The sequence below is a fragment of the Bactrocera tryoni genome, chromosome 1, assembly GCF_016617805.1.
Source record: "Bactrocera tryoni isolate S06 chromosome 1, CSIRO_BtryS06_freeze2, whole genome shotgun sequence".
Taxonomy (NCBI): Eukaryota; Metazoa; Arthropoda; class Insecta; order Diptera; family Tephritidae; genus Bactrocera; species Bactrocera tryoni.
The window spans coordinates 28,703,486-28,719,285 of record NC_052499.1 but is presented as its reverse complement, the minus strand read 5'-3'; the positions used below and the strand labels follow the sequence as shown (position 1 = coordinate 28,719,285).

The window sequence follows — 15,800 nt, the reverse complement described above, 5'->3', positions numbered from 1 at the left end:
AGAACCACTAAATTTTACGGAAGAAATAGCAGAAGGAAGCTGCACCCAGCCTTTTTTTTTAAATTGAAAATGGGCGTGGCGTCGCCCACTTATGGACCAAAAACCATATCTCAGGAACTACTCAACGGATTTCAATGAAATTCGATATGTAATATTTTCTTAACACCCTGATGACATGTACGAAATATGGGTGAAATCGGTTAACAACCACGCCTTCTTCCAATAGAACGCTATTTTGAATTCCATCTGATGCCTTCTCTGTGTATTACATACTATAGGAAATGAAAATACAATTCAATACTCAAAGTACACAAATTGATCTAATCTAATTAATTTTACAGCAAAATAAAAAAAAATATGTACATAAATGACGGATAATAAATCTCGATTATCACTTTATCATGCGAGAATATAAAATGTTCGGTGACACCCGAACTTAGCCCTTCTTTACTTGTTGTACATATATTAAATTCAAGTTTAAATATGAAAATTACTAATTACTGCACTTGATAACTTACTTTTTCCACGCGTTGTCGCTGAGCATTTCTATAGAAGGCAACGAAAATTTCTTACCAAATAAGCGGTTGCCACTAAAATCATCAATTGCGGTACTTTGATAACGGTACTTTCAGAACATATACAAAAAAAATTGTATTCAATTAAGCGAAAAAGTATAGAGTGTTTAAAGCAGCGCTGGTTGTTTTGATAACTTACTTTTTCTGCCGATATACAGTATACCTGTCTTCTAAGCAGCATTTCTAATAACTTTTTCGAATATGAGCAATTTACACATAACGTTACCACATTTTATTTCCAATGGAACAATAATCGTGGACACTCCTTTCTACAAGAGTGCCATCTAGCGTATCAAGGAATATTAATTTTATTCGTGGAACTAGATTTTGTTTTATTCTTTTTCCTTCCAGGGTACATTTTCGGTCGAACCACAGATATTAAAACTACCAATTGAGTTACTTTGCGGTTGCATACACACAAACGGTACAAAAACTCAAACATACTCATGTACAGAAAACGTTTTAAGGATCAGGAATATTGCAGCTGTGGCAGTCATTTTTTGCATGATGACACGCATAAGTATGCCGTAAGGTATTCGTATGTGGCATGCCGCATGCGTACATTTTCTGCGGTTGCAATCGCGAATAACAAACACAGCAAGGCAACACCCGTGCAATGTAATAACGCAGCTACAACAACAATATCTCACCGAGTCGTTTACTATGGAAAAACGAGACAAATACGAATCACTACAAATAAGTATTACCCTAGTAATGGAGACAAGTATTGTTCTTGTAAAAATTTAAATTGAGATTTTATTAGATTTACGACAACCTAATTGACTCCGATTTGTTTATTTAATAACTTTTAGAATAAATTTTCATTAAAAAGTCAATGGACCAGCAAAAGTTTGCTTAGTTGGCAGCATTGAATATTCCCCTTAAATTATTGAGCAAATTATGAAATCAAACAAAATTTCCTTACGGTGACTTCCACTGGCTCGTTCACATTCTTAGTAAACATGTTTCCATGTACATAGGGGAGTGGTAATAACATCTCAGAGTATAGGAGGGGGTTTATGACTCCGCATACTCTATGTATTGGCTTTACATAAGTGTCATCTGAATAAGTAGCGTATTAAACTCCTGGTAGTGCACATACAAGTGCAGTAAAATAAATCATACTCGACCTTGTTAATGAACTCAACAATGCGATTGTGAGAATGTAAGAAAAAGAGACCCAAGAGGAATTAAACACTTCCTTTTCACTCGTCAGTAGCGAAAATTGCACCAATGGTTCTCTGATCGACAGTTCCAACGGCGAAATTTACATATTCACCGACGGATCAAAGGGTGAAAAAGGATAGGAGCAGGCTTTTACTGTAGTAATCCTTATTCAGAAGGTAGCTTCAAACTAAACGGCTACAAATAAGTATTTCAGGCCGAAATTGTGGATATAACAGATGCTTTCAAGCGGGCTTCTGCTGTAGCCAGCAAATCCATAAGGATTTTAATGGATAGGCAAGCGGCATTTAAGGCTATCCGTAGCGCCAATTCTGACTTTCATTGTGTTATGCAAGCAGACAATAAGTGGGCTTTTAGTAAGTAACCCTGTTAAATATCACCTGGATACCCAGTCATATAAGAATAGAAGGAAATGAAAAGGCAGACAAGATGGGACGCTCGGGAAGAGCTAGAGACACAATTGCTCTAAAATGCTCCAGTTCCATTCAAGGGTTGTTTCAGCAATGGACCCTATAATAACCGTATGGTTTTCACAAAGTTACTTTTGGACAGTGTTAATAGTGGACAAACCAAAAAGCTACCACTTCCAGCCAAAAGAGAGTTAAGTAACATTGTAGGGGTCATCATATCACCTTCAGAAAATGGGAATAATGAATTCGGTGGTATTCAGAGCATTAGCGGAGGATGTTGAGACGCTGGAACATTATTTATGCGAATGCCCACCTTTCAGCCGGATGAGACGAGTCATATTCCACGGACCCGGGTTGGAAAAGAATTCGGTTTTTCAGAAGAGCCACTAAGTTGGCGGATAAGGTTTAATTTGATTACTACCCGTGAGGTTCTTCTTCTTCTTAATTGGCTGCAGAACCCGTGAGGTTAGTGGACCTAATAATAGCCAAAAATCGGTCACCAACCATGAGGGTCGACAGGATTAAGACTTTAGAAGACAAAATAGGATGGGTTAACTATCTAAATACTAACTTAATATTTGAAGAAAAGCCTCCTAGAGGTACAGCGACAACTCAAAACCGAAAGGCATTGTTGCAGGAATAGAAGATTCCAGAACCGCGCTCTTTAATCTACTATATCTTCAAACATAAAGCACAAGTTTTCAGGAGGCATCGTAATTATCGTAATCAACTCAACACTATTTTATTGATTTAGTGATAAGCAAACAGCTCTTCAGACAGAGATTTAATTCGAAATTGTCACAGATAGGATATTTATGAGGACGTTATGAGTTTAAAATAAACAAGAAAAAACGTTAACTTCGGTTACACCGAAGCTAAATACCCTTCACAGGTGCGTTTCTTTTAGTAACTATGTGTTCAGTTTGTATGGAAGCTATATGCTATAATAATTCGTTCTGAACAATTTTTTCGGAAATTATATTGTTACCTTAAGCAGTAATCCATTCCAAATTTCGTGAAGATACCACGTCAAATGCGAAAGTTTTCCATACAAGCCCTTGATTCCGATCGTTCGGTTTGTATAGCAGCTATATGGCTTAGTGAACCGATCTGAACAATTTCTTCGGAGATTACATTTTTGTATAAGAAAATAATCTGTACCAAATTTCGTGAAGATGCATTGTGAAATGTGAAAGTTTTCCATACTAGAACTTGATTCAGATCGTTCAGTTTATATGGCAGCTATATGTTATGGTGGTCCGATATCGGCAGTTCCGACAAATGAGCAGCTTCTTGAAGAGAAAATGACATTAGCAAAATTTCAAAACGATAACTGAGGGACTAGTTCGTATATATACAGACAGACGGACAGACAGACAGACGGACAGACAGACAGAAAGACGGACATGGCTAAATCGACTCAGCTCGACATACTGATCATTTATATATATACTTTAGAGGGTTTCCGACCCTTCCTTCTGGGTATTACAAACTTCGTGACAAACTCAATATACCCTATTCAGGGTATAAAAATAGCGAACTATTAGTTAAATAAGTCGCTATTCAATCGGTGGGACCACAACCATTCCCTTCAGTGCCAGGTAATGTCTTTAAACTTGAATCTGATCTGAAGATTTCACTAGATGATTAGAGCTAAAGATGATATATTAGAAATTTATAGTCGCCACTGCAGACCTAAACCTCGTGTTCGTCCGAAAAAAGTGAGCTTGACCCCGCCCTCAAATAGGCTTAAAATTTACATGACACAAACTGTTAAGCTAATTCAACCAAATTTGCTCAGAACAAATGTGAAAATGGGCGAAATCTGATGATAAGTACGCCCACTCCCTATATAACAGTTATGTTAAGAACTATTGAAAGTGCGACAATTCCCTAAATAAAAACTTTAGTTTATATTAAATTAGGACTTGAGATCCCACGAAAGAGTTGCATAGAAATTGAACTTTTAAATAAAATTTCATATCTCTGGATCGATGTTATCCTAAAGTACGACTATGATAATAATGTACTTTCTTAAATATAGACCTTGTACGTTTTCTAGTTATCGATTTACAATAGTACTTTTGATTAATGAGAGGTGGCCGTTATATCTCCGACCATCAAGTATTGGCGCGCCCTTACTCTTAGAACAAAATCCACACGACTTCATTCATGATAAGCAAAATAAGACGAAGGATATTTTGTGGATATACAAAGAGCGTTCCAAAGTAAACAGGACTTTTTGAATCTAGCGCCCCCTGGAGGCACCATCTATTTGTCGACCAGTGCGTTAGAATCTGCTATCTTTATCGATTGTCTAGTGAGAGTTTCATGACATTTCATCTATTGGAAGTGAATTTATTGCGTTTTAAGTGTCAGTATGTTTGTGTTATCGATACGAAAGTGAGCTTTGAACAAAGTGCCAACATTAAACTTTGTTTTAAAATTGGTAAAACTTTTACCGAAACGTTTCAATTGATGAAATAAGTTTACGGCGATGATTGCCTATCCCGTAGTAGAGTGCACAAGTGGTTTCAACGTTTTCAAAGTGGTCGTGAGGACATAAATGACGATCAACATGTGAGCCAATCAAAATCCGTGATCACCGGAAATTCCATCGAGACTGTGCGTGACTTCATCAAAAATAAGCCGAAATCATCATTGAAATTCATGGAAATGGAAATTAAGATCTCCAAAACATCGATTTATCGCATTTTGACCGAACATTTGGGTTTACAAAAGATGTGTGCTCGGTTTGTTCCGCACAAATTGACTGACGACTAAAAATTGCTCAGAATCCAACATTCGAATGATATCGTTAAAGAGGTTTATTTGACCAAAAATCACAAGTTAACCATTAACCACTCCCCGTAATCACCTGATATAGCACCGTGCGACTTCTTCCTTTTCGGAAAAATGCATTTGCCCATGAAAGGAAAGCGTTATGCAGACGTAGAGGCCATTCAAGAGGCTTGCACCGGCAAACTGGCGGTCATACCGGACAACGAGCTAAAACACTCGTTCGACATGCTTTTGGACCATGCAAAAAGCTGTATTGAAGCAGAAGGAGACTATTTTGAATAAAATAAATTGATTTTGCCGAAAAAACCATTTGTTCTGTCTTTTTTTTTAAGTCATGTTAACTTTGGAATGCACCTTGTAGGAAAATAAATCACGAGTCCATCCCATATACATACCCATGTACATACCATATATTCAAAGAACTCAGTTAATATTATAGTTTGATAGTTGATAGTTGACACATGTAATGCGCTGCGAAAACTATTGACGCCAATTAATTCTTTGTAAGTTAAAGAAAACATCAAATCATGCTGACGTTTGATTTTAGAAGTACCGTGAGCAAATAAATTAAGCTAAATACTCATTGTTGATAAATAGTTGTAGTCTAACAAAGCTAAAAAGTAAGAAGCAGCTTATTTTGGGTTCAGCTGAACACTAATTTTTTTAAATACTAATAATTAATTTTTTAATAATTAATGACCTGGAAGTATTTCCTCCTTCTTTATATTCGAGATATCCATTTTAAAATCGATCTATAGCAGTGATGGATTTTCGGGTTTGAAATTAACAAGACCCAAGATTTCTTTAAGTAATAATATAGTGGAATACAGTAGCCCTAATTGAAACAGTTGAATCTACGGACATTAAAGAACAGTTGTGCGTAATCGCGTAAATTATATAGCTTTTTGTGTTGGTTGGTCACACAGGTATATCTGACTACCCCAATGATCTTTGTTAAATTAATCTATCCTAATCTTTTACCACATATTGAATTGAAAATATGTTCGCCATCGCGACGAAGGAAGTATGGATCCCACTTTTAGGGTTAAGATACCGAAAAATTTCTAGGTAAAGATGCAAAAGGATCGACAAAACTCTTTGAGGCTATCTCTTGAGGTGACTAATATTAATTTCAGTCAATTTTTTCGGTTCCCCAAAGCTTTAGCATCCAAGATATTTCAATCTCAATATACCGAGAGCTGGACAGTCGAATGCAGTCGGACTATGCAGATGTTTCCACATCGACTTAATCCACGCAACTATAGCAATTGGTTCCGTTGAAAAAAAGTACGGTAAACCATCATTCAATATTAAGAAATAGATGAGCTCTGAGAGTGTAGAACAAGGATCTTTGAAAAATTTTTGTTTAGAATATTACGCGGTATGGATATAAGCTCGACCGGGCCTGGCTAAATTGTTGAGATCATTAAATGCCAAATCCCAGAGTAAAGTAAAGTATCTCAACGAGTTTTAAGGCTATAAAAGTCATAGGGCTTTATTGTTGGCAAAAGTCAAGGAAGCAATAAATTTTTTTTGATTTTATAGACACAAAAATCTTCAGCTAAGGATATGAAATTTGTTCAGCGCACTCATAGAAAGCTCCTTCATGAATAATGCTCATAAACTTTTTGGACTACCTTCGTATTCCAGAGGGCAGTCGACCCTTTTTAAATGACCTTTCCTATAATTGATTGCAAGGGTAATTAAGTTCACAAATAGACACACCTAGAAACAGCGACATAAAGGGACAATGTGTCGAACCATGTACTTGTTTTATTAATTGCCGCCAAACAAATGAATTAACTATATAAATAAACGATTTAAAAAACTTATCAAGCAATTTTATGTTTTTGGTTTCTAAAGTTATAACAAAAGTGACAATGCACTGTCATATTTGGGTGCACCATCGCTTCAGGATGTTGTATCGACTGGTACGAGAAGTTTGCTTTATTAGCTCGTGTTTTTTAGGGGTGACGAATGCAAAATTTCAAAACAATTTCGAACACTTTCCGGGTTTACAATCTGATATCGCGAATTTCTCGCATGGCGTCAAAATACTCATTGAGCGCATACAAACGGAGAATATATTCATTGGTTACTTTCTACTAAGAAAACATCCAGCCGATTGTGTGGACGAAGATTTACCAGTGCACTTTGCACTACCCTTTCTACAGCTGAACGAAAGAAACCATGTGTATGTACGAAGTACTGGCAATAGCGAATTAATGGCAATATTATGCATCAGACAACTCATCGATAAGGATTTCCTGCTGAAATTCGCTAAAAATTTGCAACACATACGTACCAGACGCATATTGGTTATACACAATACCAAACTAGAGGCGAGTACTAAATCGGAAATAGACACGTTTTTAAATTACTGCATGCAATTGAAATTTCTAAATGTCATACTCGTACATCGCGATTTTACAGAGACAAACATCTTTCATTCGCTAAATCAATTCCCTCATTTCAAGTTAGAAACTCGTGATCTTCGCACTAAATCGCCAATCTATCCCAATCGCTTGGCGAATGTCGATAAAAAGAAGTTAAGAGTATTAGCCGATCAAATAGAGCCGATAACCATGTTGTACGAAATCGGCGATTCCCTCATCCTAGAAGGCTACATTGGCTATTTCATAAAAGCTTTCGCCTTTAAATATAATTTTCGTCTGTGGCTACCTACAATGTATGAAGGGACTATTGTGCGAGTTATTTCTATGGAAGAGATACGTCAGGCAACACACAACGGTTCAATCGATGTGGGCGCCAGCTTATCGACACCGCAGAAGGAATCAAACGTACATGAGTACATCTATCCGATTGAGTTTTTTCAGTGGTTAACCATGTTGCCGATGGAACCACAGCTGGAAACATATTATTTTTTCAGCTCCATCTTTAGTCCAGCATCTTTAATTAGTATATTTTTATTCTCTTATTGGGTATGCGTTCTTTATCGTGTGCAGTTGAATTTGCGACGTAAAACTTTATATTGGGATCGTGCTTTGTTAGTGTTATTTTTAATACCGTGGAATCTGGACTTACTGCGCGGATTACTAAATCAATCGACGGCCATACGCGTGAATTCCGCTACCCGACGCATAATTTTCATACTAGTTTTTGCGCAGGGTGGTGCTTTGAATATTCTATTCTCTATAAAAATGGCGAACTGGTTAACTGTGCCGCCACACGAAACACCAATTGAAAGTTTTGACGAAGTTGCTGAGCGCAATCTACAAATACAAATTCCAGAACCTGATATCGCTGAGATTAAATTCTATTGTGGTGAAACGTTTTGGAAACAACATAAGCGCCTATTCCATATAGTGAAATCGGTTGATGTGTTTCAGGAGAATATACGCAAGATGGACACACGTTACGGTTATTTGATAAACACTTTGGCTTGGCCGATAATCGAACAACGTCAAAAATATTTTAAACATCCCTTATTTCGTCTATCGAAAAGTCTTTATTATACCAAGGGGTCATTACTCAGTCTGCCGATAAGTGAGAACTCCATGTACAAGGATCTGTTAAGTCTTTTCAGCTTGCGTTCGCGTGAAGCGGGCTTGTTGGAATATTGGTATAAAAGAACATTCTACACAATGGTCTCCATTGGGCGTTTCAATCTTACAGATCTTAGTAAGAATTCTAGACATGAAGTGCTGACCTTGAAAGAATTCGAATGGGTTTGGATCACCTATAGTATTGGTATAGGCGTGAGCGTTTTGGCTTTTACTTTCGAATGGATTTGCTACAAGCACTCCTAATGTGAAACCAAAATATATTTCTGAAAGAATACACATTTTGTTGCTAATGCTAATGCTAAAAAAAGAAATAAATATTTAATAATACTCTCAATTTTTGAGTAAAATTTCATTTTACTATATGAGCAAAGTTGAAATTTCATATCAAAGCCACTGCCGAGATCCAAAGATAGAAGGACAAGCCCGAAAATAGTTGACATAGTTCAGGTGACGCTCTGGCTATATTTCTTTTAATCCACACCTTAGACGTGTAGATATATTTAAGGACTCATTTTCCATTTCCAGAGCCTGATTTCTGTCTATTTCCAATCATTAAAAGGAGTTGGGATTCAAAGAGCTGTTTTAAGGTTTTGTGGCAAATATCTTATAAGTTATGTTGAACGCAACCATCTATAGTGATGAAGCATCATTATCGTGAGCTGCTTCTGTACCTCTAAGCCAGATTTAAGATTTATAGAGAAAGACTCCGAGCCATATGTCAATTGCCCAAAAATAGGTTCGAGTCGATAGGATAGAGAATTGTTAAAAAACACGATAGCGGTGCTTCAACACACTTCTATGACATCTTGTCACGTGGTGAATCGTGGATTTATGCGTTTGAGCCCGAAAGTAAAAAGCAGTCGATTGTATGGGTGTTACCAGATGAGCCGAATCCAACAAAAGTTGTTCCCGTACGCAGCACTTCCAAGCAAATGACTACCTTTCCCTTGGAAAAGGCTGGACTTGTCGCATTCATGCCACTGGAACAGCTCAGAACAGTAAATTCTGAGTGGACCAAAAACATTCAGCCACCGAAGATGGGTCACTCTTCACCAAGGCGATGAGAGCTTTCACACATCGACTGAAACAACTTCATTTTTGAGCACTCAAAGCATTGACTTGATGAGTCATTCACCACATAGTCCTGACTTGGCACCGAATGACTGCTTTTTATTCCCGTACGTAAAAAATAAAGTACGAGGTCAAGGTTTTTCGACACTTGAAAAGGCGGTTGATACGTTCAGAAAGTATATATTTTAGATACCTCCATCAGAGTGGAAAAATGGTTCGAATGCATGCAGAAATGTAAATGTCTTAATGAATAACATTTTGAAAAGCAATAAGGCGATTATCTATGATTAGTATTTGTTTTGTTCATTAATCCCCAATTATAGTCTCAAAGAAGCCTGAAAACATATGCCTGCATGATTTCTTCTATAATTTGCTGAACATTAATCAATTTTGGGATTTTAATGCATAAGTTTTGCAACCCAAATGTTAGGCCAAATATCTTTTTCTATAAAAAAAAATTAATTTTTTATTACAGATTTTATAGTTACCCTAAATAAACCTTCTTACTTAAACTACCTGCCCCTGTAAATGTCAAGATAAATTTGTAAGGACTCAACTAACTCTTTGGTGCCAAAGACGTTCGATTTTGACGAATGTTGAACAAACAAATTTGCAACCTTGCGGTTTTCAACAACAACAATAAATCGCACTTTATTTTACAGTCTTCAGAGGAGGCATGGCTGGTAAACACAATATAAGAATAAGTAGCACAAAACGAATATGCGTCTTTTTAGACACACTCATATAAAAATTAGTAATGAATTGACAATTTGTACAGTGTTTGTGACATTGTTTCAAGAACACACGGCACTGCCACAACTGACGCACGCACGCTGCAGCATTGCAACAAATATTTCCCATGTCCGCATTGAGATCTTTCAACGGCTTGCAGTACTCACTGTCAGCGTGAAGGCGAATGTGTACGTGGCGATCGGCGATCGACAGTCGGCAGTTGATAACCCCCGCTGTGGCATGCCGTACTCGCAACCTGCAAAAACAGGTTACCTACCAAATAGCCGTGGCAACAGTGGCAGTGGTGGTGGTGGTGGTGATTTATGACACTTGTCCAAATCGGCATCGCCAATGTTGTTGTCATTGTTGTATGCCCCTGCTGTTTACTTTCCACCGATCTGTCGATCTGTTGTCCCGTTGGGTATATTTGCAAATTAACAAATCTTTGTGTGCAAAAACCAATGACAAAAGATGGAACTGTTCACAGAACACATACCTTCAAATAATATACACATGCATACATACATATATGCGTATATATGTGCAAGTATGGTAGCTGCTACTGTCGATTTATGGCTGCCACAAACGGAACGAAGTTCAAATATTTTCAAAGAGCCGAAGCGGACACCCGCAGCGCGAGAAGTGTCACATTTATACGGGCGGCTGTTCTGGCTTTGATGTCAATATCAAAATTGGCAACAACAAAAAATAAGATTTGAGAGATTACAGCAAATCTACATAATTACGTATATTCCCGGGGGGGGTTCCCGTTCAGCTAATACCAAAAATGGGCAAATGGGGTTGGTGATGCGAATGTATAGCCTTTCCCTCCCAAACGTTAACCTCACCTTCGCGCGGTACCCCCTGTTCACTACGAACGAGGCTTTGACGACCGAGTAAAGGCGGTATAACCTTAGTACCTGAGAGGAGAAAATTCCTACGCCATTGCCTGCCTAGAGGCGAAACCGGCATCCCTGAATCTAGGCTCGGATGCAGAAGGCTAATCACCTACTCATCTTAAACCCTCTGATTTCCAAAACCGAAGTAAATAAAGTTAAGGTTTATTGAGACCCTATGTTCCTCCTAGGAACTACGGGAAAATATATATATATACTTGCGAATTGCAGATCTCACCAGACCCTAACTTTTTAGATTGAAAGAAAACCTGTATAGTCTACATTGTATTTTTAAGATTTTTCACACTACAAAAACTGAAAGTTTGCCCTCAGAAAATAAATTGAATTACATTAGACTAGAATTTTTCAAAAACAAAAAAAATTTTTCATTGTTGCCAATTAGACGAACTGGCATTTATCAATCTGCTCAAAAGACATGCTCAAACAAATGCGAACAGTTCATTCTCTATAAAGGACGGACAATTGATATTAGTTCCTGGTTCTTTTGAGACGCATTCCATACACATTCAGAACTCTTCCTTTTCTTGCAGGGTTAATTCAAGCATGCACATGTGTAGGTGCAAAGTATGACTACTCCATGTACTCTAAATCTTGCTCCACGTTTATTGCATAAATAAACTTGATTACGGAATAAGCACAATTGCCGCCACCCACTCGACTGCGTTCAACAAAGTTCAAGCAGCTGGGTGTGGATTGCATGCCACAAGTTGGCAGTATCTTGCAACACTCAACTGATAGTAGCAGATTTCACGACTTTCTTGTGTTTTTCTTATGGAGAACACAGTTAAGTTAATATATCAGTGCAGTTAGAAGGGTAATGATAAGTAAGACGCGTAGAAATGCAATCGGTGCAGCTGCTAATGTAGTTCAAAAGGTGGGCGTTGCACTGTATCGGCTTCCAAGCGTTGTTGTTTTGTTTTACTCAAAGTTTTATATATACTTAATATACTATATATACATATTTATTTATTTCTTATGAGTATATTTGTGTCAGCATGATCTTTGCAACAAATTGTTTGAAACATTTAGTCAATTGGAAATAAATAAATTTAATAGCAATTTCCCTTTTTCGGGAAAAAATATATTTATCTCATCACTCTTCAATTTCCATAATTTATCAAAAAAAAGTTCCCAAGGGGAGTTATTAAACTATCCTTAATAGTTGCTAAGATTGACGCCTGCGAATATTTCAGATAAGAAATGTACTTATGGTACATTGATATACCTTACCTCAAAATTGAAAATGTTCAATAGAGAAATTGCGTAACATTTATATTATATCGAGATCGGACCGAACTCTATACAAATAAATGGTCTCTAATCAGAAATTCGTCCTGCCTTCCTCAGTCCTACTGGGAAAATCCTAAGGCCTAATATTATCTCTGCTAAACCGTATCTTTTAACCTGTGGTATCGACCTCCTTCCTGCAAAGATTTTCCGTACTCTCTTGTTTTCAAAACAACCACTGATTAGAGTTTTTTAGTTTTCTACGGCAAATTCTCTACATGAATATAGTTCTAACAATTCACGTTGGCCGAATTCAATTCAAGAAACGATGTAATTAAATTAACAATGACAACATTCGGTGCTTTATTGACGAAATCAAATCGACAATACTAAAAAATATGGCACACAATTATAATTTTCAATAGAAAAAATCTCTTCCGAAACTCTTTATCATAAAAATTATATTAAAATACTCCTACAACACGTTGCACACATAAAGACTACTTACTCCACATGGAACTTTTTGAACCAAAAAATTGACTTACCTCGAAGTAATTTATAAACCCAAAGAAAAAATTCACTGCATAAGCAACCATATCGAAATAACACTTCTTATAATAAATAGGCTTAGATCTTTCCCTGGCCCACTTACATATAGGCAATATTTGGCTTTATACAGAAGAAAACGATTTTTAAGATGAATACGTTTTTGAAAGCGGCACTTTTTATTATGAAAAAAATTTGATGAAAACCTATGAGACCTTTGTAAATCCTAGCTTTAGCTGGACGACATCACTAGATGTACTGCAGATAAATGTAAACTTTGTACTTAAACCAAGAAATTTGAAAAAATTGATCATTTTTTCTGTGCCATTCCCTAAAAAAATATTCTTTTGGATACATGAGTTGTTAGTAATGCGCATTAGTATACCAATATTATCTACTATTTGAATACATATATTTACCCACATTGAACTAAAGCTTAATACCGTTAAACGCCTCCAAAAAAAATGATGCCAATGCAACTCAAACAAAAACGTCAATAGACTAAAACCCATGCCAACCCCAAATGCCAACCAAACCCATTCGAACTCTTTTAGTGTGAGTACCTCGTGCTTTTTCACAATGCTAAGATCCTTCAGAGTGAATCGTCCTAATCTGACCATAAGAAAAAAAGTGATATCATACCAATGGCTTAGTAAACCAGATTCACGTGAACGCAAATAGAAATCACTCAAAAGGTCTTTGTAAATGCAATTCTCGCTAATGGGCAAGCTGAGTAGTGAGCCCTTTGTGTAATAAAGTCGTTCCGACAGGCGAAATAATGGATGTGTGAAATACCGTTGGCGATGCTCAATAATTGGCCAAGCTAGCGACTCCATCACATAACCATAACGTGTATCCATTTTACGCATGTTCGCCTGATATTCATCGATCGTTTTGACGATGTGAAAAGCGTCACTATTTTCTTTCCAAAACTCCTCGCCACGATAAAATTTAACATCCGATATCGCTGGTTCGGCAAGTTGTATTTTCACATTACGTTTCGCGGCTTCACGAAAACTTTCAATCGGCTCTTCGTGTGGTGGCACCGTTAGCCATTTCACCAGATTGGTCGAGAAGAAATTGCCCAACATGCCACCGAGTAAAAAAATTAATATAAATAAAATGCGTCGACTTAAACATTTAGCGCGTATAGCGGTAGATTGACAGAGCAGACCACGTAACAAGTTCAGTTCCCAGGGAATTATAAGCAGTAATATTGCGGTGCGATTCCAGTGTATGCCTCTGTACATCAGTTCCATTTGCACGGCATTAACAAAGCACAACAACCAAATGACGAAGAAAAGTCCAGCTAAAACAGCGGGACGGAAGAATAATATGAAGAACTGATAAGTTTCTAATGGCGGTTCTACCGGCATCATGGTAAGCCATTGAAAGAATTCAATGGGATAAATATAACCATGCACATTCATTTCCTTTTGTGGTGTCAACAAACTGGCGCCCACATCAATTGAACCGTTACGCGCCGCTTGCCGGATCTCCTCGGTGTAAACAGCATGTTCGGTAGTAGAATTATAGTTATCTGGTAACCATAACTGGAAATTATATCTCTCAGCAAACTGTGCTATGAAATGGCCAATATAACCGGCTATATAAAGTGTACCGCGTTTGCTCACGTAAAACATTGTATTCGGCTCAACTTGGTCCGCCAAGATGTTCAACTTTGTCTCCGCAACGTCGGCCAGTCGATTCGGGTAGATGCTTATGCTATTGCGCATATCTCGTGTTTCCAATTCGAATTCGGGAAACTGATTGTACGAATGATAGATGTGTGTATTGGCGAAGTCCCGATGTATAAGTATTACATTAAAAAATTTCACTTGCTGGCAGTACTGGAAAAATGTTTCGATTTCCGATAAAGCGTTAGTGGTGAAATTCCTATGGTATATAGCCAAAATGCGTCTTTTGCGTAAGTGTTGCAAGTCTTCAGCGAATTTCAGCAAGTAGTCTTTATCGGTGAGATGCTGCACGCAAATTATCGACAATATCATGCTATTACCAGTACCCCGTACGTAGCCCGAGTAACTCTGGTTCCATTGTAGGGAGGGCAGTGCAAAATTCAACGGTAACTCTTTATCCACACAATGTAGTGGTTGATTTCGAAATAGGAAATAACCGTAAAACCGCTCCTCCATTTGCAGTATTTGTAGTAAATCTCTGAAGCCATGTGTGAAATCGGCTGAGTTCGACTTGGTTGCTTGAAAGTTATCAAAATTAATCTGTATCCTAGCCGCGCATACACCGAAACTCCAACAAATGCACACAACACTGTTGAAAAGTTGACACCACATAACTCTGGAAATACTAGAATAGCTCATTGTTACATTGCGCTGTTGCTTTTATATTTCGAAACTGCATTTCATTGTTTGCTTTGTTCATATTAAATATTGACTTTGGCACCACGTCGCCTGCGTCATGACGTGATGACTTGTAATTTTCAAATAACTAATAACCAGACATCTCTGTTTACATCTACAAATATAATAGAGGCCGTCGGGGTTTATTCCCTTAGCGACCACATGAAAATAAATATGGAAAGTCAACTTAGGATAATATCGGCCTTTGCGTAGCAAAAGCTCTACATATATACAAGTATATTAGTTGTAATCTTGACTTAATCCGACATATTTTACCGGTAATATACATTTCATCGAATGGCCCGAAATACAACCGCCGAAGTGCTGTTAAGACTCAACCTCACTAGCCAACTTATCTGAAATCTTCTTTATGATATGATCGCAGTTTACATTCCATCGTGAATTCCTTAACATAATTTATATCCAGCTTTAA

General features: G+C 37.3%; 2 protein-coding genes across 2 annotated transcripts; one reads left to right on the top strand and one right to left on the bottom strand.

Moving 5' to 3' along the window:
- The first annotated feature begins 6,888 nt into the window (after positions 1-6,888).
- Positions 6,889-10,629, top strand: LOC120766499. The gene is made up of 2 exons (XM_040092051.1): positions 6,889-8,683; positions 10,463-10,629. The coding sequence occupies exons 1-2, from the start codon at positions 6,889-6,891 to the stop codon at positions 10,627-10,629; spliced, it is 1,962 nt and encodes a 653-aa protein (XP_039947985.1).
- A 1,755-nt stretch (positions 10,630-12,384) lies between these two features.
- On the bottom strand, positions 12,385-15,145 carry LOC120766496. Its single transcript, XM_040092047.1, has 2 exons — positions 13,635-15,145; positions 12,385-12,397 (listed from the first exon to the last, which is right to left on the bottom strand). Exons 1-2 carry the CDS (start codon positions 15,143-15,145, stop codon positions 12,385-12,387), a joined length of 1,524 nt encoding a protein of 507 aa, XP_039947981.1.
- Between the last annotated feature and the right edge of the window lie 655 nt (positions 15,146-15,800).